This window comes from Lepus europaeus, chromosome 14, assembly GCF_033115175.1.
Source record: "Lepus europaeus isolate LE1 chromosome 14, mLepTim1.pri, whole genome shotgun sequence".
Classification (NCBI taxonomy): Eukaryota; Metazoa; Chordata; class Mammalia; order Lagomorpha; family Leporidae; genus Lepus; species Lepus europaeus.
In genome coordinates this window covers 46,432,055-46,453,406 of record NC_084840.1, presented here as the reverse complement: position 1 = coordinate 46,453,406, position 21,352 = coordinate 46,432,055, and the positions used below count along the sequence as shown (strand labels likewise).

At 40.0% G+C, this 21,352-nt stretch overlaps 1 protein-coding gene across 4 annotated transcripts in view; it reads left to right on the top strand.

Annotated features, from left to right (window-relative positions):
- The window catches only part of NEBL (nebulette), a 401,382-nt gene extending 384,897 nt beyond the window's left edge, over positions 1-16,485 (top strand). For all 4 annotated transcript variants that reach the window (XM_062210546.1, XM_062210545.1, XM_062210544.1 and 1 more), the window contains 2 exons: positions 9,722-9,828; positions 11,241-16,485. In XM_062210546.1, coding sequence (XP_062066530.1) covers positions 9,722-9,828; positions 11,241-11,417 — 284 coding nt within the window. In that variant the 3' untranslated portion in view covers positions 11,418-16,485. The remainder of the gene's footprint in view (positions 1-9,721; positions 9,829-11,240) is intronic.
- The last annotated feature ends 4,867 nt before the right edge of the window (positions 16,486-21,352 follow it).

Below are 21,352 nucleotides of genomic sequence, written 5' to 3'. Positions count from 1 at the left end.
CCATGGAGACAGAAAATCAATGTATCATTTCCCTTTCCTCTCAATACCCAGCACAGAATGGAGAATGTTCGAAGAATGGGTGATGAAAGAAAGAGGTGCAGCAGAGTCCACTGGGATGTGTGCTAGGTTTCCAACGTTCACAGTTCAGTTTGCTGTTAAGTTTAGAACAGAAACCTTAGACAGACTTGTATTCCTCCTCTAAATAGAAATGAAATGAAAGAAATGTTAAAAGTTTCCTTTTCTGTGTGTGAAGTTGGAAAAAAGGATTCAATCCTAATGAATAGCACTTGTTGGAGGACACACATGTGTCTTTCATTGACTTGCCAAGACCTAATCAAAGGGATTTGTGTGTGAAAGAGAAACATCTGACAAAGTTGCAAACAATAAAACATTAAAAATATATTTCCTGTGAGGCTGAGTTGATTGGGATAAAAAGAAGGTTGGGTCATCAGGAAGCATATCAGTGTAGCTATAGCAGTGTCAAATGAGAGGAGTTTTTCAAAGAGCTTTATAGCTGTCAAGTGACATGCACATAAAGGAGAAAATAGATTTCTTATTTTTGATGTGGCTGAATGTTAATCATGAAAATGATACTTTTGGGTTTTCATATGTCAAAACTGGATCACGTTGGGCAATATCCTGGGTGTGTATGCATTGTCACATATCTGTCATATATAACACACTACAGATTTTATCTCTGCAGTCACGTAGTTCCCTGCTCTTCTCCCTTTTCCCATTTTACCCAGGTGCCCCACATCCTGTCACTGCAAGCTGTGATTGGTGGGTCATAGTTTCCAGGCTGGAGATGACACAGCAAGGGAACACTGTGTTGAGTTCCTGCATTTTGCTTGGTCTTTCTTTCCTGTAGTCTGGGCCCTTTGTGTGTGCTTTATCCTGTGTGATCAGATTTGCTATTGCTGACTCTCTTGTCATAACATAATTTGTGTTCATGAGCCAATCTTAATGATAAGGGTTGCATAGATGGAAACAGCATCTCTGCCTACCAGAAACATTCTCTATTGCTTTCATCTTATCCAAGAACAGCCCCTGATTGTGTAGTTCTTGTTAGGAGAATATATATGTATCCACACTGTACATCCCTTCATTCTGTTTTGTTTTGTTTCAGGAAATAGTGTACGTGCATGTACACACAGATACATACCATGTGGGTTTTGTGGCATAGGACTATTTCTTTTTAAGATTTATTTATTTATTTGAAAGTCAGAGTTACACAGAGGGAGAAGGAGAGACAGAGGGAGAAAGGTCTTTCATCCGCTGGTTCACTCTCCAGTTGGCCACAACGGCCAGAACTGTGCCTATCTGAAGCCAGGAGCCAGGAGCTTCTTTCGGGTCTCCCACGTGGGTGCAGGGGCCCAAGGACTTGGGCCATCTTCTGCTGCTTTCCCAGGCCATAGCAGAGAACGGGATTGGAAGTGGAGCAGCCAGGTCTCGAACCAGTGCCCAAATGGGATGCCAGTGCTGCAGGTGGTGGCTTTACCTGCTATACCACAGCACCCGGCCTCGCCACAGGACTATTATTAAAGACAGTGTAATTTGGGGCAGAAGTCATTTTCTTTTTCCTCAGAAACAATTCTTATATTTGTGGTTATATTATAGTTACAAGTTGGGGAGTATATCCTGGCTTAGGTTATCTAATATGAAAAGCCTGATGACAAAATGCAGTTTGAAATTCAAATCTACACGTAGGAGTAAATTGTCTAGGTTTTTTCAAATCTGCATTTAGGAGTAAATTGTATAGATTTTTGTGATGCAAAGAAGTTCTTTAATCTAAAGCTTTCAAGTTCTAGTTAAACCACATTATGTCTTTGCTCAGTCCTGTCAGGGAATATTCACAGACTTACTTTTTTCTAGTGAAAAACCAGTTAGCTTCAAAATCAAAACACTGTTTTTCTGAGCTAATGAGGCTCATCAAGTTTAACTGGTGATAATTGAACACGTAACTAATTTTATGTATTTTTTCAATATTTAGGAACTACAGAGTCCCCAAAACAATATTTAGTGGCTAAGCCAAATGTATAAATAGAATGCTGAAATGTGATGTGTGTGTGTGTGTGTGTGTATAAAAGTACAAGTGTGAGGAAACTTCAAAAAGTTAATGGAAAAAAAGTTTATTTCAGTGCAAAAAAATTTTGAAATTCATGCTTAGTTTTTACATAATATGTGTTTTCTATTAATTTTTTGAAGACTCCCCCAATTTTTAAAATAGAAATGTTCAATTTATTTCCTATGTAAGTGATGTTATAAACCTAATGATTTAAATTTAGGGAGGAAAATGGTTACATCGTCTCCCAGGTAGAGTTGTATGTTTAACTAAATTTTTTATTCAGGTCAGCTGTGTTGGCTGTGCCGCTTACTCTTGTCTTGCTGGCTTGTGGGGGACATTATTCAAGCAGTTTTGTACAAAATGAGTTTGAGGATTGTTAGGGACCGTCAATATGGGGATTTTCATTTATCAGAGGGCAAGTGGTTGGAGCCACATTAGAGGGTGAAACAGTGAGCATGGATTTGAAATTATCACACAGGATAAAGTGCCTTGGATGAAATCTCTCTCTCTCCCTCCCTCTCCCTCTCCCTCCCCTTCTCTGTCCCCCTCCCCCTCCCCTTCTCCTCCCCCTCCCCTTCTCCTCCCCCTTCCCCTTCTCCTCCCCCTTCCCCTCCCCCTCCCTCTTCCCCTCCTCTTCTCCCTCTCTCTCATCAGATGCCAAAATAACTGCCAAAACAAACAAACAAAAAACCCCAAAGCCATTTCCTCAGAAACGTGATTTGCATTGTCCTAGTTCTCACAGAGATGTCTTGCCCCCTCTTGCCGGTCTGTCACATCCAGGTGAACTTCCTGCTGGACTGCTCCTGCGCGGTCACCCCGCAGATGGACAGGACCAGCCTGACCTGTCACTGAAACTCCTCCCAGTTGCCTTCTCTGGTCCCTCCTCTGTGCCCTCCTTCCCCCCAAGCCTGGGTACTGGCCCGCCCTGCAAGCTTCCCCTTGGTGCTCGTGGCTCTGCTCTGCAGACAGTGGAACCCCTGCACTCTGTGAATTCCCGAGTGTTTGGAAGCTGCTCTTTTACTGTCCTGCCATTTCTTCCATGACCATTTTGGTTTAGAACAGGCAAGAGTTTGGGTTCTGGGCTCGGGTTATTGGCATTAAATCCTGACTCACACCCAGCTCTGGTATTTGACCACCACCACGTTGCTCAAAACTGCTAGCCAGATCCTCTACATGTCAAAGGGGTCATGTTGACAATTACACCAGCTAATGCGTGTGACTTGCTAAGCGCAGGGACTAGCATGTTGTAAAGTAGGACTGATCGTCCCAAATTGCAAGAGACTAAGGGTATTCGGGAGAGCTAAAACAAGGAAAGTCCACAGCACACTGAGTTGGCCCCTGGTTCTAAGCATTTGATCTGCATTGTTTGTTCTTTTATGTAAGCACATTTTGTATTCCCTGGGAAGCAGAATCTGATGCTATATCTTTGCCCATCAACTTTCACAGGGAGTGCACCTAAGTGCTTGAATACTTCTATGCACATTACATTTTCTTAAGAGATTTGCAGGTTGCATGGCATGAATGTACTTAATGCCAAAGAACTGTGCACTTAAAAACAGTTAAAATGATAGAGTTTATGACATGTATATCATACTGCAAAAAAGAGATTTGCAACCTTAAATAATAGTAACAATCATATTATCACTATGATGTGGTAACAATCTATAATAGTATAGGTAGTGTATATTATACAATTAAAGTTAGATTAGAGAATAACAAATGTGATAAGGATGTCTGGAGAGGGAGAATTATGAAGAACCTAGCACTGACTTGAGAGCTCAGTTTCAGTTTGGCAAAGGCATCTTCTGGCTGCACAGTCTCTTTCCTCTCAGAAGGTGACCAGGTGGAGCTCCGGTCAGCCCTTGGATGGTAGGGTCCACACGGTGCCTCCTGCCACTTACCTGGCTCGCAGTGTGCGTGTCACCTCTGATGCTCTGCGGTGAGCTTCCCCTTCATGCAGATTTCTCCCCAGTCCCCACCTGCTGCGTGAGTCCCTGGTTTCAACATTTTCCTCCTCAGATGTTAGATACAAGGTACTGGGGCAGAGAGGCGATCTGGGAATTGCTTGTTTAGAGTAGGGCTACCTGCACACCTACATCTCTGTCAGGTGGGGGTGGGGGGACAAGGAGGCCACAGTAGCCCAGTGTTTCTTCTCCAGAGCTGCTCGTGGGACTAACCTGAGAGATTTGAAGACATGAAATGCCAATACCTAGCCTCCCCTGTTTCCACTTGGGATTCTGACTTAACTGGTCTGGGGAGGGACCTGTACATTATACAGGAGGACTTACGAATGTTCATGGAAAATGAAATTAAAAGGCAAGTTTACTTTGGTGCGTGAAGAGGCAGGCTTTCTTTTTTTTTTATCTTTTATTTAATGAATATAAATTTCCAAAGTACAGCTTATGGATTACAATGGCTTCCCCCCCCATAACTTCCCTCCCACCCACAACCCTCCCCTTTCTCGCTCTCTCTCCCCTTCCATTCACATCAAGATTCATTTTCAATTCTCTTTATATACAGAAAATCGGTTTAGTATATATAAAGTAAAGATTTCAACAGTTTGCCCTCACATAGCAACACAAAGTGAAAAATACTATTGGAGTACTAGTTATAGCATTAAATCACAGTGTATAGCACATTAATGACAGAGATCCTACATGATATTTTTTTAAAAATTGATTAATTTTCTATGTAATTTCCAATTTAACACCAAGGTTTTTTTTTTTTTTTTCATTTTCAATTATCTTTATATACAGGAGATCGATTCAGTATATACTAAGTAAAGATTTCATCAGTTTGCACCCACACAGAAACACAAAGTGTAAAAATACTGTTTCAGTACTAGCTATAGCATTACTTCACATTGGACAACCCATTAAGGACAGATCCCACATGGGACGTAAGTACACAGTGACTCTTGATGTTGATTTAACAATTTAACACTCTTGTTTATGGCGTCAGTAATCTCCCTAGGCTCTAGTCATGAGTTGCTGAGGCTATGGAAGCCTTTAGGGTTCGCCGACTTTGATCTGATTCCGACAGGGTCATAGTCAAAGTGGAAGTTCTCTCCTCCCTTCTGAGAAAGGTACCTCCTTCTTTGATGGCCCCGTTCTTTCCACTGGGATCACACTTGCTGAGATCTTTCATTTAGGTCTTCTTTTTCATTTTTTTTTCTTTTCCCAGAGTGTCTTGGCTTTCCATGCCTAAAATACTCTCATAGGCTCTTCAGCCAGATCCAAATGCCTCAAGGGCTGATTCTGAGGCCAGAGTGCTATTTAGGACATCTGCCATTCTATGAGTCTACTGTGTCTCCCACTTCCCATGTTGGGTCGTTCTCTCCCTTTCTGATTTTATCAGTATGAGGCAGGCTTTCTAATTGGATGCTGTGGATAGAACGTGTGACCTTGAGAATCATTGAGTATCTGTTGCTGGAGTCATTGAGGCAGAGACCTCATGCCTGTTGTGTGTATCATTTCCATGAACTAGTTTAGTTTATGATTCCTGGTGAATTTAATATGTAGTCAGCATTGAAACCACAGCAAGTAAGTGACCTTTCCTCTGTCCTCTGCCCTTAACCCCCTTTCATTTCCATAAATCGTTGTCTTGCTCGGGTTGTGAGCTTGATAAATAAAATATTTTTGATTGCTTTTGTTTTTACATATGATTTCCAGGATTGGAGAAATTATTTTATCTCACAAAGATGGAATATCTTTAAAACTTGGTGATTTTAACTCAGTTGTACACCATGCCATATTTATATTAAAGTTTTTTATTCATAGTTTATTACGTGGCCATAAACCTGTTTCATAGGTAGTTGTCTATTTCCAGTTTCTCATTAAATACCAACTAAAAGCTGGAGGCTATCTGGCTTGTTTCTGTTTCCTGCAGGGAAGAGAGAGAATTTTCTAGAGTGTGAAGAATGCTCTCATTGAAAAATAGCATCTTGCTGCTGGATTCCACATAGATTTTGTGGATTTATTTCCCAGTTTAGGGCTTGAGGGAAGAATCAGATGCCACTAGGAGCTGAGCCTCTAACAGGAAACCAGGATGGCAGATGTAAAATTTCAAAAGGTTCATGGAAACTGTGTATTCTGAAAAAATGATGCATGAATTTCAGAATTTTTCTTGAACCCAAATAAACATATTTTAATTCCATTTCCCATGAGCCTTTTGAAGCCTCCTCATAGTTGAGCAAAAGGACACATCATGAGACTATTGCATTGTCCATCAACTTCAGCACTTTACTCCTGATTCAAGTGTTCCAGCTAGGATCTAGCTCATTTCTCATACTTGATTTAAAATGGGTAGCATCTTCATGTCTTCTCTTTCAGCAAGTCTTAATTGTCTAAATAGAGATTATTTGTTTTACAAATCTTGTTAAATTCTTCAATGTGCATGGGCTGATAAAAACTATCATCAAGGATTATTACTAAATATAATAGTTTCATCATCAAGTATTATTACTAAATAGCATAGTTTCATTGTATTCTACACTCTTTTTTGGAAAATTTCTGAAGGATGAAATTCTAGATTTATAGAAAATTAAGTCTGCAGGAAAAACTATTTTCTCTGTTCATGTTTTAACTATAGCTAGTCAGTAAAGTTTCGTTTGCATTCAGAATTTGGCCATCTGTATATTCTGTCATCGTGTGGGACTTTCACAACCTCCATCTTTTCTCTAATGAGTTGAGACCTTTGCTCTGGCTTCACTATGCAAAGATAATTGATGTGCTGCCTTCCCACTTAACCTCCTGATGTAGGAATGCTATCTATCGTAGTCAACAATTGTGATCAACACAGGACAATGCACAAAGCACTGTGTGTACCAAGGACCCTTATATTATACTCTCTTCTTCTCCAATCTGGGGACACTACTCAACTTGGAATTCTACTTAGGTAACTTTCTCCCTTTATTGTGGGAGCATTTCTTTGATTCATTTACTCTAATCTTCATATATTTACATATATTTCCTCTTCTTTCCAGTCTTTCTCCCTTTACTCCTCTTTTATGGTCTCCATATCCAGTTTCTTTTTTAAGTCTTGGTTTTATCCCCCTCCATTTTAGGAACAAATGTTAAGCAGGAAATATTAGTATTGGCTGTTGATGTAAGAACTTTATTGTGCAGTAAAGAGACATTCTGGTTTTATAAATATTGCAGGACTTTCCCAGTAGAGCCTGAAATGCTTGGAGCTTTAGTCGGCTCCCAGGACTTTGGCCAATAAATCTTTCCAAGGTGAAATGAATGTTTGAGTCACACATTTGCATTTTGTTGTTGCCTTAGGATAAACTTTTATTTTGTAGTTTTAATTTTATTGGAAAATAAACCACTTCCGACTCAAGACTCTGGGTTGAAAACTCATTGCACCTTTTCATTATCCATCAGTACCAATAATAATGGTATCTGACCACTAGTTAAGTAGAGAGGACATCATGTGTCACGTGTTCTTTGATAAGAAAGTCCTTGTTTGTTGTAAAATTAGCCTAACACCTTGCTCTTGCAAAACCCTTCAAATTTCATATGTTCATGGAAGAAATCATGTATGTGATAGAGCTATCTTTCAACAATTTTTTTAAGATTTATTTTATTTATTTTGAAAACCAGAGTTAGAGACAGGGAGAGACAGAGAGAGCTCTTTCATCCATTGGTTCACTCTCCAGATCGCTGCAATATCTGAGGCTGGACCAGGCCAAAGCCAGGAGCTTCATCCAGGTCTCACACATGGGTGCAGGGCCCAAGGACTTGGGCCATCCTCCACTGCTTTCCCAGGCCATTAGCAGGGAGCTGGATTGGAAGTAGAGCAGCCTGGACACAAACCTGTGCCCAAGTGATACACTGGCACCACAGGCAGAGGTTTTACCCACTACACCACAACACGGGCCCCATAACCACGGGCCATTGTTTGTCCCTCTTATGCCTGGCATGCCTTGAACATGGGTGATAGTCATAATGATTGTTAGCAGCTACGGAGGCTGACTGTGTGACAGTGCAGTAAGCTGTGTGCACACAGGGACTAATAAATGTTTGCTCAGAGTTAAGGGAGTAGAAGAATGGTCACTGCTTCCAGATTCCAGCACACAGCTCTTTACTGAGCTAAGTAAATGGACCTAGAAAATTATTATGGAAATTTCACTATTTTTCCTTTATGAGTTGATTTTGACAAAATCCTTGACATCTCTTAATACTAAATATTTAAATTGAGTTGATACGTTTAAAAAGTACTGTTTTCTGAAGTATTTGATGTTTAATGATGTATTAGTAACTTTACAGCAGACTACATTCCAAGTAAAGATCCCATTAATTTCTCTTTGATGTGTTAAGTGGATATTTAATGTAGTTTGTAACAGCATTGTAAGACAAATTCTCTCAAAAACAATGTAAAATCATCCCCATTTAACCTAATATCATTATCATCTAGAGAACACATTAATGATTTGTAATTTTCTGATGATTACATTTCTTTAAAGTATGGATCTCACATATAATTAGAATAATTTTGCCACTTAAAAATATTATTATTCATTGCACCCAAGAATTATATCTGCTTATTCCTTTTATTATAAAAACCATCCTTAATCAACCAACCCAATATAATCACTTTATATCCTCAAGCTGATGAAACAGAAATGGCAAACTGTTATGGATTTTATAGCAAGTATCTCCTACAAGTTGTACAGCACTAGTAATACATAATTGCGAACATATTGTAAATTATTCAAAACCTAACAAAGGGCATGCTGCTAAGATACTCTCATTTACCCTTGTGCTTCTAGCTGCAAATGTTTAATCATGTTCACAGAGAAACACATACAAACAGATGTTTGTTGGATTTGTGGATTTTTAGATCTGACTTCTGTGTTAGTTTCTCTAAAGTTCACGGTTCTTCAAACAGGAGCTATGTCTTTTGAATGTCACGGTGGTGAGGACAGCACCAACTGGGTAATACTATTTTTTTTTTTTTTTAGTGTAGAAAGACAATGTTACCTAAATTCTTTAGGTAATCTGGCTTCTCAGGTATTGGTACCATATTCGTTTGATTTATTTAGTGATAAATGTGTTGACTTACAGCCAAACTAAAATGAAGAATCCATATATTCTAAATTAAAGTTTCTCTACAGGCTATAGGCTTTTTATGTACTGCTGAGCAAACATATTGTCAGATGTATGTTATTTTTACCATCTTTGTAAAGGCACCCTTCAACTGTGTGTCTTGAAATACTGAGAATATCCCTTACATGAGAATTCCCTGTGAAACATGTGTACTCCGCCACTGGTTTGGCAATACTGTAAAATGCTGACTTTTATTTTGGAAAATGCCTAAAAGGATTACATGGCCAAATAAAAACAGAATTTTGCTGAGGGATTATAGGAAATTTTGCTTTGTATTTATGTTGTTTTAACATAGCATCTGTAATAGAGTAATAAAAATATCTCAAATGTCTTACAACTGCATGCAACATGATATTTTGTATGTCCCTACTTACCAAGATTGATACTAATCTAGAGATTGCTTGTAACCCTTTTACCCAAGTTCACTTGGCACTGACAAGAACGTCTTGTTCCAGAAGCTGCCAATGCACGGGGTTGCTGTGTGGGCCGGGTAGTGGTGCTTGCAGGCTAAGTTTAAGGTGTCTGTGTGTGTGTGTTTCCTGGGCAGCACCGGTTCTTCCTGGAGCCTACCAGCAAAGCCATTCCCAGGGCTACGGGTTCATGCACCAGGCCAGCGTGTCATCCATGAGGTCCATGCAGCATTCTCCAAATCTAGTAAGTGTCAGTCAGACATACTTCCTCTCTGGTTTCATGCTACCTCAAAAACACCGGTATAAATACACGTGGAATAGAGGCGAGTTGAATGTTGGGCTTTTTCATGTAAAGATAGGTGATGATGTGCTATCGTTTCTACAGCTCTTTCAAAGGGAGCAAGAAATGTCCAAAGTTAAAGTGTTGAAAAAGGAAGGCATTACTAAGCATACTTAAAAAAACAAAGGAAAGACAACTTAAAAGGGATTTGCCAGTACAATGTCCTGATGGCGTCAGCCAGTTACGGTTTTCACTCAGGCCGAGAAAGCACAGATGGGAAGCATCTTCATACAGCTCGTGGAAAATGTTTATCACGAAACAGCTATGTGTGAATTTCAAAACGTTTTTTTTTCTGCACCAACATAAACTCATCTTTAATCCACTTTTTCTATGTACTCTTTGAAGTATCTTCCTATTGATGGCCACGTTAACAAATTAAATCTTGGTATTTATTAAAATGGCCACAAAAGTGTGAATGACCCAGAGGAAAAAAAAAAAAATGTGTCTTCAGATTCTGGCTCTGGAAATCTTGAAGTACTGATGCATCTGCTGAGTGTGGCGTTTGAAACCATCCGATCACACTCGACATCTCATGCTCGAATTGCTTCTCCAAGCCTGGGACCCAGCCACTGGCTGCTTCCTGCACACGTAGAAGCAAGTGGCTCCCTAAGCTACAAGAGGACTTTAATGTCTCTGACGTTCTTTGTGTCCTGGCCAGTGTCCTCAGTTTCGGAATGCACTAGATTTTGAGGTTGTCTGATAATGAGCTGAATTCATACCCTGAAGCAAAAGCAAATACAGGAAAACTCAATTTAAAGATTTCCCCTTATGACATTTATATTAAATATACCTCAATATTCATAACATTTATATGCTGAATTTCTGTCACTATGATACAAAAAAACCTATGAAGTCAGTAGATTATGAAGTTTCTTTTTTTTTAAATGTATTTTTGAGGAGAAACAAAAATTCTTAGTACTGTTCAAGAAGTCCACTGCCTCTGCTGGGTACCGGGAACTGCCTCCATGGTGGGTTTTGTTCTCCGAAGAATGTGGCTCGGGGGAGACCCTACATAATCTAAGGATGCTGGGATTATGTGAAGCTGTTGGCTTTACTGTTCCCAAGACTACTTTTCCATGGGCTTGCTAATCTATCTGTGGCTTTTCAAACTGTAATGCCCCCCACTCCCCATACTGCACATTTGTTGCTAGGCTGCTTAACTTACAATCAATCCGACTGGACAGATTTCCAGAAAGAGATGCACTTGCAAATGCTCCTAGCAGTTCCCTTTTTGTATGGGTTAGGTTGGTCGTGCCTGGTATCTGTGGTCGTGACCATCTTGGTGTTCATCGTGTGATCTCTCGTTGCCTTCTCAGAGGACCTACCGGGCCATGTACGACTACAGCGCCCAGGACGAAGACGAGGTCTCCTTCCGAGACGGCGACTACATCGTCAACGTGCAGCCCATTGATGACGGCTGGATGTACGGCACCGTGCAGAGAACCGGCAGAACGGGGATGCTGCCGGCCAACTACATTGAATTTGTTAATTAAGTCTTTCTCCTTGCCCTTTGAGCTTTATTCTAATGTATTCTAAATCTGATCTTTTTAAAAGATAGACGATACTTTTAAGAAAATTTGGCAGTTATTTTACAATAATGTATCCTTACTTTGACAAGTAGACACACAGGTACCAGGAAGAAGGAGGGACTTCTGGGCTGGAGACAGCAGCGTTGTCAGGAATTCCTGTACACAAAATCGTGAATGTCTGCAGACCTGGTGCTGCGAGTTGTGTTCGTGGTTTCTTTTGATTGGCTATTGAACCCTTCTGGGGAAATGTATTTTTGTAGACTTATTTAATAGAAGTGTTGATTGTCCCTTCAGTGTCATCAGTAATATGAGACTTCTTAGCTGTCACTTTGGAATCATCACCAAGAAGCCAATTCTCTTAATTCAGTAATGCAGCCGATAATTTAAACACTGGTGAGTTTTGGAGTCATTGGGCGATTTCCAGCTCAGGCAAAAATTGCCTAATGCAATAAATGTAAGCAATGGCAAAATGACAATTTGGTTAAAATTATATGGACTGGTGGCCTTAGGGACCTAGAAACATCCATGTTCCCTGGGCTGCCCGAGATCTGTTTGTCTCTCATTTGCACCAAGGCGTTCCCCTCTCTCCATCTGCGTTCTCTGGACCCTGGTGTAGCCTCAGCTCCACGGAATGTCAGGACCAAGCACCTTCACAGCCACTCTGCAGAGGGGACACAATGACGTCATCTCTTGTGTTTCCCTAGTAGCCCTGAGCCTGTTGCATGTCCTGTAGGTTCCAGCTTTTGTAACATAGGCAGCTGTCCTGCCCACCCCTGTAATTAAAGAAAAAACCTTGGCTGCTCCTACAGCCCTTCCTCTAGCTGCTGGCTCATCAGAATAACATATTTGGAAAAGTTGCTTGAGATTTTCCTGCTGCATTGCACTCTAGTTTTGAAGGATTTACATCTTAGGAAATAACACGTATACTCTAGTAAATAAGTGATCTAGGTGTTTATTGAACAGCTTTCATTAACTTAACACTGCTGTTGATTTACAAATGAAGAAAATGTTATAGAAACCAGTGGAAAAAATGGATTGTGGAATGTATGGGAATCAAACCCAGCAAACAAAAAGTTAGCAATTCCACCTTGAGATGATGCGGCTTCTGGGTTTGGAAACTGCTAGTCAGATTCTGGCATGGAAATCTAGCCGCTAAAACTGGTTCATCTGAAGACTTCCTATCCACTTTCCAGCTTTGATTTTCCAAGTCACCTTAAGCAATGAGATACGAATGTCCGCAGAGATTTTCACTGTATGGTCCACAGGCTGTCCTCTAAGAAAGAAATCCTTGTCATGCTTTGATTTTCGAGTAAGTGACTCTGCAAGCCTCTCTGTACTCATAGATGTGAGGGCGGCTTTTGCTGGTGGGCCCTGAAATCTCACCTGGAGGCTGCAGTCCAGGTCACTGAGAGGTTGATGTGTTTTTCCCGGGGGTGCCCCTTCTTGTGACCTGCAACACGATGGCATTCATGGAGGGTCTGACGCTGTGGTGAGGATGAAACTGAAAAAGCAAAGCTGCCAACTTGTAATCAATTGTATGGGCCACGGGAATGTCTGCCTTATATGAGATTCAAGGAAGTTAGCGGCAGGGTCTTTATTTCTTTATTGAAGCGCTTACTAGACCAGAGGCCAAAGCTGATTTGCCGACACTTCTGATAAGTGAGCGCAATCCTTTTGAAAATCTGTAGTTTCGTTTGAGAAGAACTCAAAGAGCAAACGCTTCATTCCATGAAAGATTCATCTGCATGACCCTGACATAAAATTAAAAAGAGAAAAATTTAGGCAAATAACTAGAGATTTTTTTGGAGGGCACTTTACAGACTACTGATAACCAGCTTGACTGATTTTCTCTCGTTGAAATGACGGTCATGACTAAATAAATTAAACCCATATCAATTCTGATATTTTGTACACAAACATGCAAAGACAGCTCAACTTGTAATAATTTTACAAAAATCTGTGCATTAAAGTCCCAGGCAATAAGCCTGCCCAGTTTTATTATACAGTATGTATTTATGTTTCACCCAAGTAGACCACTTTTGGTGTTTGTAGAAAAGAGAGAAGTTGTTGATTAAATTTCCAGGCTAAATGTAGAACAGGTACAATTTTTGAGAAACAGCACATTTATAGGAAGCTGACAGGAGACTGTCCTGAAGCAATGCTTACAATCAGGAAACTTTCCAGAAAGCAGCAGTTTGATATCTCATGTTTTTCTCACCTACTGCTTTCAAAATCATATTCATTCAATGTAAAGTCAATACATATTTGGGGAGTAAATCTCCTGAATTTTTAAACTTCACAGAATGTATGCATAGCAAGATATTCCTGCTTCTAGCCTTTAGGAATTTGGATGTGATCATAATTTAACTAGAGGGCAATTACTTTACAATAAAGACAGAGGAAGAACAAGACATTGCATGCAATTGGGTTGTCATTTGATGGTGTTGGCGTAGTACTAAAGCTTTGTCAGGATACTAAGCATCTCAGTAGAACAATAAGAAATACACATGTGTAATACCAAAGTGCTATTTTTACAGCCTCATTTTTGAAAACAACCATTCTGGAAACAACTTTTCCACTGGCACGTGCCTCCTGTGCACCTTTAGTTTGGCCACAGTTATCTCATACATAACACAGCTAAAGAAGAATTCTAAAACAAGTCTTTAAAAAATGAAGTTATTGAGCCTGTAAGTGCCCAAGCACAGAGAGCACGCACCTGATTTTCTAAATGGAATGTGTTCTCAAACCTGACTAAAGCACAAGGGGTAGTTGGATATGCTTTAAAAAGGTTTTGAAAACAAAACTGTTTGTGGATCATATCTCTCTTGAGAAAAGTATCCCAACAGAATATCTTGCTTTTGTTTTGTGGTAAATGTTTCTACTAATTCTTGTTCTCTGGAAAGCTTTCTAGTTGTGACCTATTGCGAAATGAATGCTTCATGTCTTCTTGTTATTGTTTGTACATCACAGGGTAACCCAGTTTGAAATATTTATCTGGTTGTCAGCTCTCTGCGGAGGCCGTGTGTCTGACCGCCAGAGACCACACAGGGATGTGTAAGCACAATTCCCACAAGCACCTTGTCTGAGCGAGGCTGACCTCCGAGTGGCCCCTGGCTTGCCCCTGGCCTACAGAGGATGAGACTATGGGTCTGCCACACTCTTTCTTTCCTTGTCTATTTGTGCTGAGCTTCATAGCACTCCGGGAATTGGGGAAACAATGGAAAGAGATGGTGGAAGCACTAGTGGCACCCCTTATTTTCAGGTTCATGATGTCCCATGGAATGTTTTTAATAAAAAGATAATGTCTATGATCTTTGATAACATATCCCTATACAAAGTGGACATAGTTTATACCAAAATTATAGTAATAGAAACAAAAAAAAGAGGTGCCTTTTTGATTACCCTGTTTATCTATTATGGTCTTGGGAAGAAAACTAAGCGAGCAAACTTCTGCCTATTATTCTATAGGAATATTTTATTATAAATGATGGGTATTTTTGTGGTGGGGTTGGGGAATGCTCCTGAGAGGTATTAACGGTGGTAGCTAATTGTATTGTATTTTAACTCTAAAGGTTTAGAATTTTAGAAAATGTTGACTTCTTCCATCGATTTCTGAAAGGTTCTTTATGGATTAATATATAGCTGAGATATGGAAACATTAACTTTAGGTTTGGGGTTTGAAATACTATTGTAAGAGAATAAATTTGTTAGAAGGCTGAATTCCCTATATAAGATGAATTTCACCTCATAAGTTAATTATACCTTAGCTGTTTGCTTCTGATAATCTAAAGTGGCTAGATTGCTGATGTTTTCGGTAATGTGACATGGAGGTGAGATAGCTTTGGTTAAGTAGCTGTGTAAACTTGATGAAGGATGCTAAAATGAGAGTCTCTTTCTGAAGTAACCCACAAGGGCCCTTTCCAACTTCAACTGTTGATGATCAAGAATGTCAAGACATCATTTGAGACCTCTGTGGTCGTCGTTCTGTGATGCTCACACTACTAGAATCCACAAGCCTGGAAAGATCCCCAGGCAAATTTTCTCCCCTTTTGTCCACATTACTTTGGTAGATTTGTGGGAATTCCATATGCTTTTTGTGTTTGATAATATGGTATTCAGTTTGCATAATATCTACGTCTTTGTAATCCAGTTGCTGTTGAGAATGATTTGCTTTAAAGGAAAAGAGAAAACTGTATCACAGTCCCATTCTCCAGCGTCCATATAATCAGCTGCTACACATTTTGGGAAGCAGCACCAAGTATGTGACAGACATGATACAGAATGTTGGCCTTTGACCTGTGATAAAAATGCAAAATCGCACCATTTTCTCCTTCGAAATATGTAGAATTGTGGTTGATGATAAATGTGCAAGACTGTACTAACATTGAGAACCTAACAGTTTTGAAGAAAACATTCAAAATGCTTTTCAAATGAAGGGGCTTACAGAATGATACAATGTTCTTAACATAATTTGGCTTTTGTTATGCAAATTGTTAACACCAGCTATTAAAATATATTTTAGTAGAAATGCTTTAATTCATGTTTTTTTCCTCTACACTGTGAATCTTTAAGCCTTGGTGGACTAGAGCAACATCATGCTGTCCAAAGGACTAACCTATGCAAACTAGTTCACATTTTAGTGGATGTCACAGTAGACGTGTAATGAGACATTATTTCCCCCTGCATAATGTACAATAGCATTGAAATTACACATTTAGCCCAGCATCATGTATGTATAGTACAGTCACTCACAGACCCTTCAAGGCTATCATAATCATTAGTATTAGTATTCATGTAAAAGCAAATCCATGATTTTTCAATGGAAGAGACTTGAACGATGTGAGAAGGACAATGAGCAATGGGCTCGTCGGCCATGGCTTTCGTGTGGTCCCTGTAGGTGGTCTCCTATGATAGAACTGTGTTCTCAGATGCACTCTCTTCAGGGTCTTAAAAGTTGGTGTCTTTTTCTGTATTTGTAAAACATTATAATGCATTAATTTCCTATCTCTACACATCTGGTTTGCTTAAATAAATGCAGGATGTAACAAAGTGGTTCTGCTTCTTGGTTCTCACCATGGGTCCTTGGAACATGGGTTGTGAGGTGCAGGTAATGAACCTCGACAATACCCTGGGTATTAGGATTCTCGTGACAGTTCGCATCAAATCCGTCAGAGGCATAAGTGCTGGCTTTCATGCATCTCCACTGGTGAGTCATTCAAATGTGTTTTCCTCCCCAAAATGAGCTTCGTTTTATGTCATAATAATATTATGTAGTTTCAAGTTCAGTACATTTCTGTGTACTGCAATAATACATCATTGTAGTTGACTTCTTTTAGGAACAAGTTCCTCATATGATCTCAACAGTACAATCCTAATTTCCTTATATTCATAAGAGGAAATAAACACCTTGGAGCAGAGAATAAAAAAGCACAATTTGAGTCTATGAAATGGGAAGATACTGTTAAGCTAAGAATGACTCACTTATCATAGAACATAATTACTTTTCCCCCTAATTTTCTTATAACTGAAAAAAGTGAGTCCCCAGTTTTGCCCTCATTTAAATCGTATTGAGACTTAGATCTTAGCCTGTATTGTTTTGCAAAAGTCCTTGTTTGGTGCATATTCCTTCTTTATAGTCAACTGATAAACTTGACAGCTGACCCCTATTCCTAGAATAAAGATTGCTTCCAAATGTTGAATTTTTTAAATTCAGCAGTCTAAAATGAACATATTTTTAATAGTGGTAAACATACTCATGACATTGAAATTACGAAATAGAACAGTTCTTTATTTGAATAATTTACTATCTTTTTCACTAAGGCTCAACCCCTACTCCCAACCCCTCCACCCCCTCCAGAATCCGGGCCACATAGGAAATGAACTTAGGAAGAATTTTTTTCTGTCCTAAAATAATCTAGACTTAGAACACTCTGTGATTGTATTCTCCTAACTTAAAGTATTATGAAATTAGTTTTATAGGCAATTGAGACATGGTAACCACCAAAAGCTTATTACCAAAATAACTTTCTACAAAAATACTCAGACACAATACATTGAAAAGTAGATGAAAGGAAAGTTTCGTTCCTTTATGTAATGTGCTTCTCCTACACAGAGAGATTGAATACGACTTTTGTGATAGCAGAAAGCTGGCCGTGGTCCAAGCATGAACTCGGCTCCTTTCTGTGATTGCAAGCAGAATTCTCAGGCCTTTGTCTATTGTATTTGTATTTGGGAGCAGCAGAGTTCTGATGAAAAAAACAGAACAAGAAAATGGGTTTTAAGTGGTGGAAAATCAATATGAGAACAAAGGGCCCAGTGGCTGGTTTTCTGTTTATACCATGGCATTTTGATCTTCATGTGTATCTTCCTCTCTTTCTTCCTTTCTTCATCCTTCTTTCCTTCCCCCTCTTTTTTTTTTTTTTTTTTTTTTGAGTACCAAACAAGAAATAGAATTAGACAGAGACAGAGAAATGAGCAAAATCTGAACTGCTGTGCTTTGACTTGAGAAAACAGGAAACGTATCTGCATCCCTACCTGAATGGTCGTCTTGCTTTGTAAATGAACTCACTTCTGATTCCTGACCCAGGGCAGCCACACTTCTTGTCTTCTTCCAGGAGGTTGCCGTCTTAAGGCCGCGTGGCTCAAATTGGTTTTTGTTCTACATGGATAGCTGTATCGCATCCCACGGGATGCCGCGTCTCTGGTCACAGGTGACTGTATTAAGGTGATCCAAAGGTCTTCACAAGAGCTTTGCCCAGGGATTGTGCCTTTACCTGCTCACGTCTCCCTCCTCACTGTATAGAGCAGGTTGGTTAACTGCTGGTGTTAGTAAAAACGAAAAGGCATAGAGAAGGAAAACAGGAGGAAGCATCAGCCAGGAATGAGCAGAAGAATAAGAGAAAGCCACGAGATGGGGCTGGGATATTTAGAATAGGAAGAATAAAACATACAGTAGATGATTGGTAGTGTCAAGAATCAGAATGGATCTCGATGGTGGCCACTTAGGACTATGGACTGTGCTGCTGAGCCCATTCCAGATGTATGAGTACCCCCACCAGTGGCCTCTGCTGTGCCTCCCTGTGTATAGTGTCCCTTGTGGAGCTGAATCCTCTGCTCCCTCCCACCTTTGCACATAAACCTGCTAATCCTTGAGGTGCTTTTGAGGGGTTCTTTGTGCCTCCCAATCACAGTAGCTCAACCCACAGAGCCCCCACATATGTCCATTGTTGCAAACTGCAGGTTTCATGTTTTTAATTTATCTCCAGTGGATTATGTGGCAGGATAAATCATTTTGACAAGGAATGCACTTCATGAGTGGTGGGAAGATCTGCAAAATGTCCTTTTAATAAAATATTCAATAGCAAATATGATTGCAATGCCAATCACATTATCACAGGTAAAATATCATAAGGTGATCTCCAATTTTATTTTTGTTTCATGGACTGTTGAAAATCAGTTTGCAGTTAAAAAGTTGTTTCCCTGGATCCTGTGAAGAATACCAAGAATTAATATCAAATGCATTTTTAAAATGTATAAATGACCTGAACAGACATTTCTCAAAAAAGGATATACAAACAGCACCAAGTATGTGAAAAAGGGCCAGCATCACATCAGGGCACTACAAATCAGAATCACAGTGAGATCATCTCACTCCAGTCAGAATGGCTATTACCAGAAAGACAAAAAAAAATGCTAGCAAGGATGCAAAGACAGTGGAACTCTCATACACTGTTGGTGGGGATGAAAATTAGTACAGCCGTTAGGAAAACAGTATGAAGATTCCTCAGAAAATCTAGAAATCAAACTACCCTACGTTCCAGCTTTTCCCACTATTAGGTATCTATCCAATGGAAATAGCAAGTTGAAGAGACATTTGCCCATGCATGTTTTTTTGCAACAGTATTTAAAATAACCAGTGTGGAATCAACTTAGGTATCTGTCGATGGATGAATGGGTTAGGAAGATGTGTGTGTGTGTGTGTGTAATTTAAACCCCCTCCCCAGTGTGTCCTTTGCAGCAACAAGGTGGGAACTGGAGGATATTATGTGAAGTGGAATAAGCACAGAAAGAAAAATACGTGTTCTCACTTTTATGTGGAAACTAGAGTTGATTTCCAAGAAGTAGAGAACCGAGGAGGGCTTACCAGACCTGAGGAAGGTGTTGCTGTGGTCCAGGGTTACTCTTGGGTGGGAGGAATGACTTCTGACGTTCTGGAGCGCAGTGGAACTGTGGTTGACAATAGTTAATTGAGCATTTCAAAATAGCTACTAAAGAGGATTTTAAACGTTCCTGGCACAAAAATATTTATGTCTGAGTTGATAAATATGCCAGTTACCCTCATTATCACACGGAACATCCCATAAATATGTACTTTAACTTTTATCAGTAGAGATGTACAAAGAAAGGATGTGGGGGTAGTTTGGAGAATGTCTTCATTGTTTTCTAAGTGTTTGGCATAAAAGTAGAGGGAGAGTGCCATAGGCTTGGGTGTTAGGGGCTAAACAGTGAACTGTTACTGCCCATCCTGATTAAGAATTAACTGAATTCTTCCAGGCTTACTCAGTGTTAGCTCTTTATTCAGGTGGAAGAACCAGTAGAAGTCATTGATTCATTGCAAATCTGTTTCTTCAGTGTTTACTTGATTGAAGGCAGTGAACATACTTTCTCACACAATGCTCATGGTGGGAAGGGAAGATGGGTATCAAACCACGAATTATCTCCTAACCCAAGTCTTTACTGAATTGTAGTTTAAGAGATGCCATGGTAGGGAAGCCCAGTGCACCCTGGGTTCTGGTTGCCAGGAAGGAGTGATCTTAGGCTGGAGATGGGATGGCAAGAGATACTTCCCTGAAGAGCTGCCATCTGAACTGAGCTCAGAGTGCTGCGTGGGGAGTGGGCCGTGGCCAACCAGGGATCAGGGGCGCGGGAAGATGTAGTCACCAGCAGTTAGCAACAGAACTACTCCAGTCTTCTCCCGAATTTTAACTTAAGCAGCAGTGGCAGATTTCTACATCTCTAATAAAATTAAATTCTTCATAGATGAAAGTCAGGATGTGTATTTGCATGAGTTTGTGTGGATGTGTGCCCTTTTGTTCTGACTTCTTCCATTTTTAAAGGATTCAGCAGGTTGCAAAGAGTAGGTTCTGTAAACACAGTTTCGCAGTTGCGGAACACTTCACTTTGATTTTTGGATAATTGGTCATTCCAGAGGCTCTCCTGTGTCCGTCCTTCTCCCTGAATGTGTTTGGAAGTGTGTGCTTGCTGGGGTTACTGTAGTGCAGTGAGCCCAGAACCCACTGACCTCAGTGCTGTGCTCTCCTGTTTGAGATTCCTCAGACTTGGGGATTGTCCCTCCCCTCTAATACGTGACCTGAGTTAGAAACACTACATTCACCAGGCAATGTGGGGGAAAATGATTGACAAAGCAAGAAAATTGTGAGCAATTGTTGGGAGCACTTCCTTGCTTGGGGGTTATTCAAAGCTTTGTTGTAGAATCCTGGCAAGGATACTGTGTGTCTACATCCCGTAAGGGCCTGAAGTATGCTTGTACATTTTATCTTGTGCCATGTAAATGAATGATCATATTTTGGACATATTTGATTCCCCTAATCGATGCCTAGGAATAGGCTTCTTGTGGGATCACTTGTTCATAGACAGATATTGCTTAATCAGCTTTCTTTTAGAAATAAAAGTTTTGAATTCTGAGATGGTACCAGAAAAAGTGATGTCTGGACCTCCGCTTTGTTTGGTATATTGCCTTTTAAAATTTTTTTTTAAAGGATAGCTCTGATGCTTCACTCACTGTAGGGTTACGTTTACATTGTAACACACAATTTCTTGTGTGGACAAACCATGTCCCTGTTGGCTTATGTTCATTGTAGGGGATTAGGAGAAGAGGA